Here is a 13844-nt window from a genome sequence, read left to right as displayed (position 1 = left end):
CATAGGACCACCTTGTGTATGATTCCTCGTCACGAACTGATCTCCTCTGCATCATAGAACGAATCCACGAACTGACCTTCTATGCGTCACAGTATGATCAGACCTCACATGTTTTTGGTAAATCTTCCAGATTATCCTCAAGGGGGAAGAGGAAATGTGTAAGAACTCACACCGTTAATTAAGGAAATAAACTAATTAATTAAGAGAAATTAGGAAATAATTTTATAATTGATCCTAATAATTATTATGAGGCTTTAATAATTATTGTAAGTGAGTAATAATGTTGAAAGTCGTTTTTCTGACGAAAAGTGCAGATACCGGTTCTGCTATCCGGTATAAATGCGTACCGATGAAGTATCCTGAAAAATTATAATAAGTGCATGAATATTCCTAGAATATTATATAGGACTAGTAAAACAAGTTTCAGGTCAAAATAATGAGAACAAGTGCCAGAACTGATACTGGCTATGAAAAAGCGCGTATCGAAAAGGTGCTGCGAAAAATAAAATAAAAATATGACAAATCCTAGAAAAATGAGTAGGTTCAGAATCTCAAGTTTGTGATTAAAACGATAAGCGTAGCTATTTTCGTTAATACTGTGTGTTTTAAGTTAAGTGGGCCTATATAAGCTAGTGGCACAATGCCCTACGTCAGAATTCTCATTCCCTTACGTGAGTTTTGGACCCCTTTGGATGCTGACCAGTTCTTCCCTTGCCACCTTCACTCTCCATAGCAAAAGCTCCAAGAAATCATTTTTCCTCCTCTTCCCTTCACCTAAACACTCTAGCTTGTGGGAGTTGGTCTTGTGAGGGTGTGGTGTGTCACATTTCTGAGATTGTAGTCTTTGTGGTGAGGTGGAGTTGCTGACTTTGGTGCTTCCCTCTTGGGTTTGGGCTTGTGTGACCTTGTTCTTGGCTTCTTGAGCTTCAAGAAGACACCTTTTGGCCTAAAGGGCCAAGCTTGTTGACCAAATTTGTGGCCTTTTGAAGTCAGAACCTTGGTGTGTAGTTGGATACCTCTTTTCTGTCTCATTTTCGGAGTTGGGAGCCTTTGAGGTATACCATGATCATATCCTTGTGTTTTTGACGTTTTAAGCTTGTTAAGCAATTAAAAATTGAAACTTGAACCATTTGATAAAATGAATGTGTTTCTGAGTCCCTATCATGCATAAGAACATCTGTTTTTGGAGTTCTTGGACTCCAGATCGAGTTTGGATCATTGGAGGTCAATTATTCCTTTAAAACTCAGTTTTCTGCATTCTGTCGAAGAAGTATTCGAATACTTTTCGGGCAGTATTCGAATACTTCCTGGAAAAAGGCAGTAATCAAATACTTCGCGAGACAGCAGCGACCTAGTTTAGTAAAATTGTGATATCTTGAGCTAAAGAGCTCTAAATTGAGTGAGGTTTGGACCTATGTAAAGATAACACATAGGGATACATCCCTGTAAATTTTCAGATCCATTGAATAAGTGTATTTCTCTAAGTGTATGTTTTAAGTCGAGACCCTATTGCTGAAAATTCAGCTTGTTGTAGGAACTTTGCAAAAATCATAACCGGAGTTATACAACTCCGATTGAGGCATAAAATATGTCGTTGGAAAGCTTGATATGTCTAGTTTAACATAGTAAAATATTAGAGTATTTGGTAAAGAGTTGCAATGGTAATTTTAATCTGGTAGTCGAATACTCCTTGCAGGAGTATGGGAATACTTTTCTGGGAAGAAAAGTATTCGGATACCTTTGAAGAAGTATTCGAATACTGGAAAGTATTCGAATATAGTGAGGTTTGGTATTCGGAGACTGTGGTATTCGGATACTGGGGGGAAAAGTATTCGGATACTTGGTAGTATTCGAATACTTAAATGAAAGTAATCGAATACTTTCTAGAGAGCTGGAGTATTCGAATACTACTCGTGGAGTATTCAAATACTTCCTGCAGAAACAACATGTAATGAGTTAAAATGAGTAAGAAATACTTAATCACTTAATGTAATCTGAGCTATGATTATTGATGATTAATTATGGTATGAACAGATTGTGATTGTGCTGTTTGTGGGCCTTGAGCTTGTGTGGACTCTTGGTTTGGATAGCTAGCTTACAAGGTAAGCTTTCGTGTCCTCGGTTTAGCCATTGTTGGTTCCACCATGTCCCATGGGAGATGGTTTATATGCATGATGTTGTTTTCATGTTTTGATTATTGAAATGTTATGAAACTGTTAAGTGCAAATTCTTATGATATAGATGTGGTGTGTTGCCTATTCGGTAAGCCATGGGGTGATTCTGTAGGCAAATATAGCATAGGCTGATACAGCATGGGCTGGTACTGTGTGGGTAATAGACGTATTTCTGCACTTCTCTAATCACTAGAATATTATTTATACGCATGACATGTTTATCTTATGCATTGCACTTATTTTGGAACTTATATTGAATTACTGCTTTTGAACTTATATTGCACATGTAAGTGAGCTTGGGGTGGAAGATCCTTGAGGACCCTTTGTCTTCCTGAGATTTTTGTTTAGAGATCTCACCCCACGTTTAGGGCACCATTTCAGGTTTAGGTAATGCGGGGGTTGAGACCTCTAGCGGCAGGAGGCCGGAGCTTAGCTGATAGTGTTGTATATATGCTGACATGTTTGGATGTTGGATTATATCTGATGATGATATGCTTTTAGTTTGCTAGTGTTATGTTGCTTTTGTTGAGACTCTACTGATTATGCTGTCTATTTGGTGAGCATGGAGATTGTCCATGCCACGTTGACTTGATTATGTCTTATTTTGGTTTGGAGTTGTAATAATGTATCAGGATATTTTCCGGACTACGTGTTGTAGATCTGTGACTTAGATACTCACAGTTAATCTATGTTATGAGGTTTTTCAGTTAGTTGTCTTTGCAATACATATACCTGCGTTGTTTTTATGAAAATGATTAAGTAATCAACTTGGCTAAGTATAATGACGTCATAATTGAAAAGAAAAAGATATTTCGTAAATTTTTAATTAAGTGTGGCTTAATACGATGACATGTTAACAAACCGGGTTAACACGGGGTGTTACAAAATGTGTGAGCACCTTTTCCAGATCTGAGCTTACCTCTTACAGTTGACTGACCGCAGACTGATGGCTTAAGTGATAGTATATATATAGGTACTAAGAAACCTTAACCCTAAACTCTTTGGGCTCTAGACTTCTTGGACTCTTCTCGTACTCTTATCCCTATTGAACTTAAGTAAAAGAGTACAAATCTAACAAACACTTAAAAGAATATGATTCTTTCTTGGTTTCTTTTGCTTCATTTCTGAGTAGCAGCCAGACTAGAGCATCTTCAACATGGAGTAAGAATAAGGCTTTATGGTATTCCGCATGCATAGGCGTTATGGTATATACAACATGCGTTATGGTCTTCCGCAAAGGGACAATGTTATTTATTTTCATTCCTTTTTAAAAACACAAATACATATATCAACAAAACCGACACATTTGATAGATAGTTGGATTTTTTAAGCATGTTGACAGGCCGTGTGTATGAAAAAAGTTTTGTTGAAAGAGGTTTACCCACTTAATATGATATCTCACCTCGAAAGAATTAGTCTTCGGCTGTCGGCCGAAAAATAGCTTGGAAAACCAAAAAATAAAAAATAAAATAAAATAAAAACACACACAAATACATATATCATACGGGTGAAGGAAGACACATTCTTGGGAAATTAGAATAGGGTCAGTAATCTGTGGCTCAAAATATGAAGTCCAAAGTTACGTCCAAACATCATCTTATCTTATTAGTTTTCCTTCAATATGTTCACCACTCATTCACGTGAATCACCAGCAACCATAATTTTCAAAGGAGGAAAAACAATTTAATTGTACATATATATATATATATATATATATATATATATATATATATATATATATATATATATGCACGCACAAGTAGTTATCCTCCAGATTTAGTTGCAGCCATGGCTACCCACGCAGCTTTAGCTTCTACAAGAATCCCCACAAATAGCAGGCTTCCATCCAAGAGCTCTCACTGTTTCCCAACCCAATGTGTCTCAAAGGTTCAACTCTGTCTATTTCATGCAATTGCATGATGACCATGTACAACTTTATGACATGTCATGCATGGTTTACTTTATCAGCTTATAAGGGTCTTAATTTGCTTTTGCAGAGACTTGAGGAGGTGGAATTCTCTGGTCTAAGATCAAGTTCATGCGTGACCTATGCCAATAACTCTAGAGAATCTTCCTTCTTTGACGTTGTAGCTGCTCAACTCACTCCCAAGGTTAGTTTCTTTCTAGTATCTCATTGGATGGGTCATGATATATATGAGAAAGAATTAACTTACATCGTTTTGTCTAACATTCATTAATTAATTGATTTCACTTGCATCTAATGTTTTAATTTATTAGTCCCTGTACATACATACATGCGATGAGAGTTACTTACAGTGCTATAAAAAAATAAAAAGTTTTACACCTAATTTTGACTATTGATACGGTTCAAGTATCAAATAAATTAAAATTATTAGATATAAATGAGATCAACAATTAAGATTAAGACTGTAACTTACACCGATATAAAATAATATTAATATAAGGGGAGATTATATTTATAAATTTTTTTGTTTACAAACTACACTATGTCTGACCGATAATACATTCTTGAACAGAGTATTACCGGTCAGACATAGTGTAGTTTGCAAAAAAAAAAATTATCAATATAATATATATAACTTGTGAAAGTGACGTGAGACTAACTAATTTTAACCATATAAGCATACATATACGAAGGGTTTAATGTTTATACTGTTAATGTAGATAAATTATCTATATAAATTTTTAAAACGATGTCGTTTTGAGTTGAAAAATTAAAAAATTATAATGAAAAAGACTATTATAATCCTAAAATAAATTATAATTACAAAAATACCTTGATTTTTGTTCCAAAACGACGTCGTTTTTGGCTCAATATAAATAATTTATCTAAATTAATTGTAGAAAAACCGCTACGAAACCATGAAAATACCATAATTAACATGATTTATTCTTTTAAAGGTCTGTAAACCTAGACTTTATATGAAGGAAACAACCCAACAAAAAATTGTTGTTTTTTGTTATCAAAAAAAAAAAAAAAAATTGTTGTTTTTGATAACTGGAATTTGACCCTTGAATTTACAAATTGAACTCAGACAACCGGATCAATTCCTGTGAGGGGAGAAACGGTGGCCAAATTGAAGGTAGCAATCAATGGTTTTGGACGCATTGGTAGAAATTTCCTCCGCTGCTGGCATGGCAGAAAAGACTCACCCCTTGAGGTCATTGTGGTCAACGACAGCGGTGGAGTCAAGAACGTAAGTTTCTGAATTGGCTTTAGCTGAGTTTGTACTTACAAGTACAAACAAATTGTTTTCGGTTTAACTTTTTTGACCGTACTACGCAGGCCTCGCATCTACTGAAATATGATTCTATGCTAGGAACTTTCAAAGCAGATGTAAAAATACTAGATAATGAAACCATAACCGTTGATGGTAAGCCTGTAAAGGTTGTCTCAAACAGGGACCCTCTTAAGCTTCCTTGGGCTGAACTTGGAATTGACATTGTTATCGAGGTAATTCCTTAGTGCTTGCTTACTAATAGTTAAAGGTTCATTTCGTACATAATTCACCAGGGGCAGAGAAAGATACTATCCTTTTATATATATATATATCAGCATCTCTTGTCACTTATATATATAAAGGGGTGTGTACGGTTCGATTCTGTTTTTTATATGGAACTGAATCCTACTAGAAAAGTGGTTTGGTGCTGGTAAATTGAACCAATTTTAAAAAGTGATTCATTCCTTGAACTGATTCGAAAAAAATATTCGGTTCTTAAACTGGTTCGGAAAAATGTAGTGTGATTCGGTTTGGTTTGCATTTCAATTGGTTCATTTAATTTTTACACACTCTTAGAAGTTGAGTATCATTTGGGTCGGTCGATTTGATTTTTATCTCGATTAGTTGAACCGAACAGATTTTGAAAACACGGTTCAATTCTTAAACCAATTCAAAAAAAATATTTACTTCTTAAATTGGTTTGAGAAAATGTGATTCTTTTGGTGCAATTCCAATGGTTTCATGTTTTGTTCGGTTGATTTAACTTTTTTCACACCCCTATATATAATATTGTAAATTGAATGAATGATTTGATGTACAGGGAACAGGGGTCTTTGTGGATGGCCCTGGTGCTGGCAAACACATCCAAGCAGGTGCTAAGAAAGTTATTATCACTGCTCCTGCAAAGGGTGCGGATATTCCAACTTACGTTGTTGGAGTAAATGAAAAGGACTACGGCCATGAAGTCGCTAACATTATAAGGTCTGTGACACTTGCATCTGAGGCAGTGCTTTGTGTTAATTTATTATTTAACTTTGGTCACTCCCTCTACTGTGACATGAAAGTGGTTTAATTTCTTCTTTTTCAATGTGCAGCAATGCTTCTTGCACCACAAACTGTCTTGCTCCCTTCGTGAAGGTCATGGATGAAGAGTTTGGTAAGCAAACACTAACTCACAGAAAGAGTGGCAGTTAAAAATTTAAGAGCAACATTCCAGGCTGAAAGAATTTTGCTTTTGCTCTATATTTCCAGGAATTGTGAAGGGAACCATGACAACCACTCACTCCTACACAGGAGACCAGGTACAATATCACCCACTATTAACCAACTGTATTGTCCATGCTTCAATCCTATTAGTTACAAGAGTCCTTTCTTTTTGGATTGAAGCATTAAAATTAAACTTTTTATCAAAATAGAATGGGATGGCAAGGTTCAAATTGTAGATCACTAATACCATATCATGAATCAACCTCAACTAGTGTTAGGTGAAGACATGTAAATGATTTTATATTACATCCTTCACGCACACTTTTTTCCCTTACAGTGTCAGCCAGACGTTTGTTCGGATTCATCATGAGTTTAACTAACGTCTGGTCAAATATTCCTAATGTTATTTACCAAAACATGTAAAGAATTTTCAACTGAAAATGGTTACAATGTTATAGCAAACATTGTGCTATTGTGCAGAGGCTTTTAGATGCTTCCCACAGGGACTTGAGAAGAGCTAGGGCTGCAGCACTGAACATAGTCCCCACAAGCACAGGAGCAGCTAAAGCCGTGGCTCTAGTGCTTCCACAGCTGAAGGGAAAGCTTAATGGAATCGCTCTGCGTGTGCCTACACCAAATGTTTCAGTTGTTGACCTTGTTGTCAATGTTGAGAAGAAGGGTATTTCAGCTGAAGATGTCAATGCAGCCTTCAGAAGAGCAGCAGAGGGACCATTGAAAGGTGTATTGGACGTGTGTGATGTTCCACTCGTCTCTGTAGACTTCCGTTGCACTGATGTTTCTTCCACCATTGATTCATCCCTCACTATGGTCATGGGAGATGATATGGTGAAAGTTGTTGCTTGGTACGACAATGAATGGGGTTACAGGTTAGACCATTCTTCATATATATTGTTAGTTTAAGGCACGCCAATGTTTTTATTAGATCTCTAACTGTCATTTCATACTTTTAAGTATTAATGTTTCTTATTTTATAGGTGATAATTTTATCTTCTATATACACATAAAAATTTATGAGGTTCATGTTCTTTTTTTCTCTCTTGGTCCCACATGGACCACCACACATTTTTATTCGTGCGTAGGAGATTATAACATCAAAAATATTACAAGTTATAAAAAGTGTGATATTTGTCATAAATCAACTTTTAAATTTAAATTTGACGAAGACACCTTAATGATTTTATTATATCTCTTGGCACAAAAATATAAACCACATAAATGACTCAAGAGTTGGTCTAGTGGCATCTCAGTTAGGAGCAAATATATAGTGATCTGGGACCAATGCACCCCCAGAGAGAGGGGAGGAGAGAGAAGAGAGGAGAGAGAGAAAAAAAGGAGGAGAGAGAGGGGGCCACGAAATTAATTTTCCTCACTTAGACCCTAGAATTTGACATGTCAAAAGAATAATGAGTTCCATTTTGAAAAATTATAACTCCTAAGAAAGTTGAGAAGCACAAACCCAAAATTCGATTAATGAAATCCACTAGGACTTAAGACATCGGTTGACACATAAAAAAAATCATGTGAATGCAGCTTGCTTCTCACTCTTACGTCCTAATAAGTTTGTAAGAGATAGAGCAATCACACATTTAAATTGACATTGAACATCTCAATTAATAGATTAAATTTGCTGCTGTAACAGTTCAATTTTGATGTAGTAGTTCTTGTAATTGGAATATCTAGTCATGAACAATTTGTTCAAACTTGTAATGGATAATGTTATTGATAGTTTCGATATTGGTGATTGCAGCCAAAGAGTTGTGGATTTGGCTCATCTAGTAGCGAGTAAGTGGCCAGGCACGGTTGCTGCGGGAAGTGGAGATCCATTGGAAGAATTCTGTAAGACAAACCCAGCTGATAAGGAATGCAAAGTTTTTGAAGCTTAAAGAAATATACTTCATTTTACAATTGCTGTATTGTATCTATAAGGGGATGAGGCTTTTCATCATTTTTGTAACCAAAAAAAATAAAATATAAATGCAAACGATTTTATTTTGCCTTGTGTTACATCTATGAGAAAGAACAAAATGTTAACCCTTTCGGAGTAAAAGTTTGTCACTTGACAAGGGAAGAAAATTCATCATTTCGAAGAGTGAAACGAATTTGGTATATATTTATTAGTTTTTCTTATTCTCTCTCCTTTTCTAATTTCCTAACTTTATGGAGAAAAAATAAATATAAAAGTTCAACAAATATATATCAAAACAGATTCATTTAATTTATAAAAGGGAAATATAAGAATCATGTTGCAGGAATGGCACTGTTCATTCCTGCAACAAGGATACGGCGTTGTATCCTGATTTTGGTTTGACTTTTTCTTTTTAAGCGTGGGACCCACATTTGATTTGTGTGTGTAGGAAAGTGCTCTTGTCATGTCAAATGACAAAAAGGGAACCCTTTATAAAAACATGTTGAATGAAAAACAATTTTGATTGACAATAATGGCACGGGTTTAAGAGTAACAAAAATTCATAAATATTATGATATTGCATTTCTAAATTAAATTCATTTTTCTTGGTCCATGCTTTCGTTCGTTCATTAAATCTTCCTCCTCTTTATCATCCTCTCTCTGCCTTTCATTAAAGGGGTTTATAAATCTTACATTGCTTGCTGCACTAATTTTTTTTACAGCTGAGACAATAAAAAAGAAAGAAAAGTGAGATGAGAAAAGAGAAAAAAAAATTATGATCCACAAATCTTTATTGCCTCAGCTGCAAAAACAATTTTGGTTCAATAACACAGTATTTATAAATCCCTTCATTAAATTATAAATTGATATTTATACAATAGAAGGTTTATTTTTTTAATAATATATAAAAGGCATTTTCTCTATTTTTTAAATAAACAAAGTATACTTTATTTATTTATTTTGCAAATATAATCCCACTTACCAAATTCTCGTCCCTGACCCAGGAATAAAAAATATTTAGTACTCTCAACCAATAAACCCGGCCCGGCCTGGTTATTGAACCGGTCGAGGTACTGGGTCACTGATTCAACTAGTAGGTCACTAGTTCAACCGCATGATCCGGTAAGTATATGTAAATCTATTATTTATATTAAAAAAATTATAAATATACTTAAATACTTGTAAAAAAATATATCAATTTCAAATATTTTAATATGAAAATAATAAATTACACATCATTGCCCAACAAAAGATCAATCGAACATATAATATTTGTGATACTAGTATTTCAGTTTCAGTAAACGACATCTGCAACTATAAATCAAATCAAAATTCCCTGCATATTGCATAATCAAGATAATATTAGTGTTGTAGTTACATAATCTATGTAAGTTAATAAGCTACAAATCACTCAAATATTTCAAAAGAAAACAAATCATTTGTGTTTGAAAGTAAAAAAAAGACATTAATTTATGAAAATAAATTAGTTTTTTTTATAGACAGACTCGAGTCACCGGTTGAACCGACCGGGTCGCACCGGTTTTATAACATGATCGGTCCAATATGAAAACCGGACCGATTACATGATCGGTTCACCGATTTCCAGGTCAAGCCGGTCCGATTTTTATAACATTGATCTCAACTAGGGGTGTTAATGGGCCGAGTGTAACAGCCCCAAACCCTGTAGCAGGATATTGTCCGCTCTGCCCCGCGCACAAGCACCGTCGAGGTCACGGTTTTACGTTTCGGGTTACCCCAAAAGGCCTCCTACAAGGAAAGGTATCAACACCAATTGGAGAGGGGAACGAAGCATGCCTTATATAAGGGTGTTGATACCTTTCCTTGTAGGAGGCCTTTTGGGGTAACCCGAAACGTAAAACCGTGAGCTCGACGGTGCTTGTGCGCGGGGCAGAGCGGACAATATCCTGCTACAGGGTTTGGGGCTGTTACACTGAGCCGAGCTTTGGTCTTAAAAGGCTAAGCTTGTGTTTAAATGTGTCGGCCTTACCAAGCCTGTTACCTGTTACAAATATAATTATCGGCATGTGGCCTGCTTTATTTACAAAAAATAAAAGCCTGATTTAGCCTGTTAGAAAAAAATAAGACAACAAAAATTTATCCAGACAGAATATACAATCAACAACATTAGTAATTCTATAAATATTCATAAATTCAATGTAAATCCAAACAGCATAATATAGAACAAAATCATTCAAAAAGTATGTTTAACTAATAAAATAGAGGTGAAATAGATTGAGAGGAGAGAGAGCTATTACAAATAGTATAAAAAATATAAATTAAAATAAAAATTAATATACTAGGTCAGCCTGATAGGCTCCAAGGCCGAGCTTTTGAATTGGAGGCCTGAAGCCTTTTTTACTAAACGAGCTTTTTACAAGTTCAAGCCTGGTTCTAACAACCAATATTAGGTATGTAAACTTAGGCTTTTACGAGCAGAGCCAAAGACCCCTGAAAGGTCCCGTTTACGAAAAGAGAGAAAATAAAATAAAATATTATAAATATATACCTTCTGACGTAAAAGACCCCGTGCTCGGTGCTTATGTTAGTACTGAAGATTTGTTCCTGACCCAGACCACCAAACCACAATGGCAAATATATATTGTTTTTTATTTATTTATTTTTATTTATTATTTTCATTCCAATTGAAGAAAAGGAAAGTTGTGCTGTTCTTGTGACTGTGAGTAGCTATATTGTAATATTATGATATTAGAATTAGAAAGAAATCTACCATTTCTTGTTGTGCTGTTCATGCAATCGCCGATCCATTTCTCAGTTTCGCTGCCAATGCAATGTAAGTTTATTCTTTTGTTTCCATTATTGTTATGCATAAGAATCATCAATGAATCTGGATTTGAACTTAAACGGATAGTTATTTCACATTTGATCTGAATTTTTCTTCCTTCATGTTCGCCAAAATTCTCCGCTCTCTTTTTGTTCCTTTTTTTTTTTTTTTTTTTTGCGGTGTCAATCCCATTTTTTCCTTTTGTTCTCAGTATTCTTAATCTAATGTTTATGGAATTTTAAATTCTCTCGATGAAATGTGGAATCATTGTTAACACATAAATACTTTCTTGTCTTGTGGCAAGAAACTGTACTCGCTCAAATCTAATTCCTTGTTTTTCTTTGTATAATCTTTAGATGAATCATACAAGGTCAGAGATGCAAACTGCAACATAGGCAATTAGGCGTAGCCATGCTTGTTCCAAAATTAGTGAGCATAGCAATGTTTTTCTGAAATATTGGAGGCACAAGATTCTCATAGTTTGAGTTTGAGAGTGTCAAAACGTCTTGTGAAGAGTGTGAGCCACAAGATCTGGAATAAGAATAACGAAAGTTCTGGGGATGGGAAAGAAGATGATACAAATAGAATAAAGGGGGTTTCTTTAAGATGCTTAACTCTCTACACTCCAGGAGGGGGTTGCAAGGTAGGTGATGAATTTGGTGACTCTAGCAGTAAAAAGAGGATATCTAGTGCCAGTGAAGAAGGCAAGGGGGATATAAACCTATTTGTGGTCCTGAAGAAACTTCTGTTGATTGCTTCTCCTATGGGGTCAAGGAGAGGTTTTGGAAGAAACACAACAGTACGAATTCTGACCTCGAAGAATCAATAACTAACGGTGGGACTAGAATGCATGTCTTTCTCCCTGATGATATTCTTGAAATATGTCTGGTTCGTCTCCCGCTCACAAGTCTTATGAATGCTCGGCTTGTGTGCAAGAAATGGAGTTCCTTGACTACCACTCCTAGATTCCTTCAAATGAGAAAGGAGGGTAGTTATCAAAATCCATGGTTGTTTCTCTTTGGTGCTGTCAGAGATGGCTTTTGCTCTGGTGAGATACATGCGCTGGACATGTCTATGAATCAATGGCATAGGATAGATGCCAATTTTCTCGAAGGAAGGTTCATGTTCTCTGTTGCAAGTATACAAGATGATATCTTCATTGTTGGAGGATGTTCAAGCTTGACTAATTTCGGGAAGGTGGATAGGAGCTCATTTAAGACACACAAACGGGTGATTATTTTTAGTCCTTTGACAAAATCATGGCGTAAAATGCCATCTATGAAATATGCCAGATCAATTCCTATATTAGGAGTCTCCGAGATCGATTTGGATTTTCGCATAAGTCATGGTCATCAAAGCTGGCAGGATAGACGTTTAACAAGATCAAGGACTGGTGGGGTTTCAGACATCTATGAGGATCCTCATAAGCTTTCAATGAGACGTCATTCCAGGTCTCCTCTCAATGAGAGTGAGGCTTCATCTTTGCCTGGTAGAAGGACGTACAAGTTCATTAAACATAGCAGTGATCATTCGAGTTCAAAGGGCATTAAAAGATTTTTGTTGATAGCTGTAGGAGGTCTGGGATCTTGGGATGAGCATCTGAACTCTGGAGAAATCTATGATTCTTTATCAAATAAATGGACTGAAATCCAGAGATTGCCTTTAGATTTTGGGGTTTCTTGTTCTGGAATTGTTTGTGGCAGGATGTTTTATGTTTACTCTGAGACAGACAAGCTTGCAGCATATGACATAGAACGAGGTTTCTGGATTGCAATTCAAATCACTCCATTCCCACCTCATGTACATGAACACTACCCTAAACTTGTATCTTCTAATGGCCGACTTTTTATGCTTTCAGTTTCCTGGTGTGACGGGGATGGTCAAATTGGGCGGCGAAACAAGGCTGTTAGAAAATTATGGGAGTTTGATCTCGTGTGTCTTACCTGGGCTGAAGTCTCAGTGCATCCTGATGCTCCAATGGACTGGAATGCAGTTTTTGTGGCTGACAAAAATCTGATTTTTGGGGTTGAGATGTTCAAAATATTTGGTCAGGTGTTGGATTTCTTCACTGTGTGTGATGTGTCTAATATGGCTAACTGGAGCCATATTTCTAGGAATCATGTTGCTCGTGAGCTAGATGCTTCTACTTGCTGGACTAAATCTGTGGCGGTGCTACACCTTTGAAAATTCTTTACTCACGTATGATGAACAGCATAATATTAATTCTTCCCGTAAGATGGTTTGTGATACAACATGTCATGACCAGTAAGTCCTGCTTTATATATTCTGCATATAATTGTTCATGGACAAGTCTTCTGCACTGCTGGTTTCAGTGTCAGAGTTGCTCGTGTACCTTCATATTTAATTCATTTCACACCAATCATAAAGCTGAAATCCTTCCGAGTTATTAATCTAGTGGCGACCCAATTAAACCCTAAGATTTGACTAGCTTAAAAGGTAATATGAGAGCCCCAATTTCTGGGGAGAGTAGAAAGACACAAATCCACAATTGAACTAATCGGGCCCATTAG

At 35.9% G+C, this 13844-nt stretch overlaps 1 protein-coding gene and 1 pseudogene across 1 annotated transcript; both read left to right on the top strand.

Annotated features, from left to right (window-relative positions):
• Window positions 1–3936: 3936 nt before the first annotated feature.
• LOC133301005 (glyceraldehyde-3-phosphate dehydrogenase B, chloroplastic-like) lies at window positions 3937–8608 on the top strand. The gene is made up of 9 exons (XM_061500602.1): window positions 3937–4061; window positions 4172–4285; window positions 5192–5353; window positions 5443–5610; window positions 6198–6358; window positions 6472–6533; window positions 6629–6678; window positions 7064–7470; window positions 8352–8608. Exons 1-9 carry the CDS (start codon window positions 3963–3965, stop codon window positions 8485–8487), a joined length of 1359 nt encoding a protein of 452 aa, XP_061356586.1. The 5' UTR covers window positions 3937–3962; the 3' UTR covers window positions 8488–8608.
• Window positions 8609–11779: 3171 nt separating this feature from the next.
• Window positions 11780–13497, top strand: LOC133300998 (F-box/kelch-repeat protein At5g42350-like; annotated as a pseudogene).
• The last annotated feature ends 347 nt before the right edge of the window (window positions 13498–13844 follow it).

Source organism: Gastrolobium bilobum, unplaced genomic scaffold, assembly GCF_033153095.1.
Source record: "Gastrolobium bilobum isolate Gb01-03AN ecotype WA unplaced genomic scaffold, APGP_CSIRO_Gbil_v1 utg26659, whole genome shotgun sequence".
NCBI lineage: Eukaryota > Viridiplantae > Streptophyta > Magnoliopsida > Fabales > Fabaceae > Gastrolobium > Gastrolobium bilobum.
Note: the sequence above shows the minus strand (reverse complement) of the source record. Positions and strands in the feature narration are given on the sequence as shown.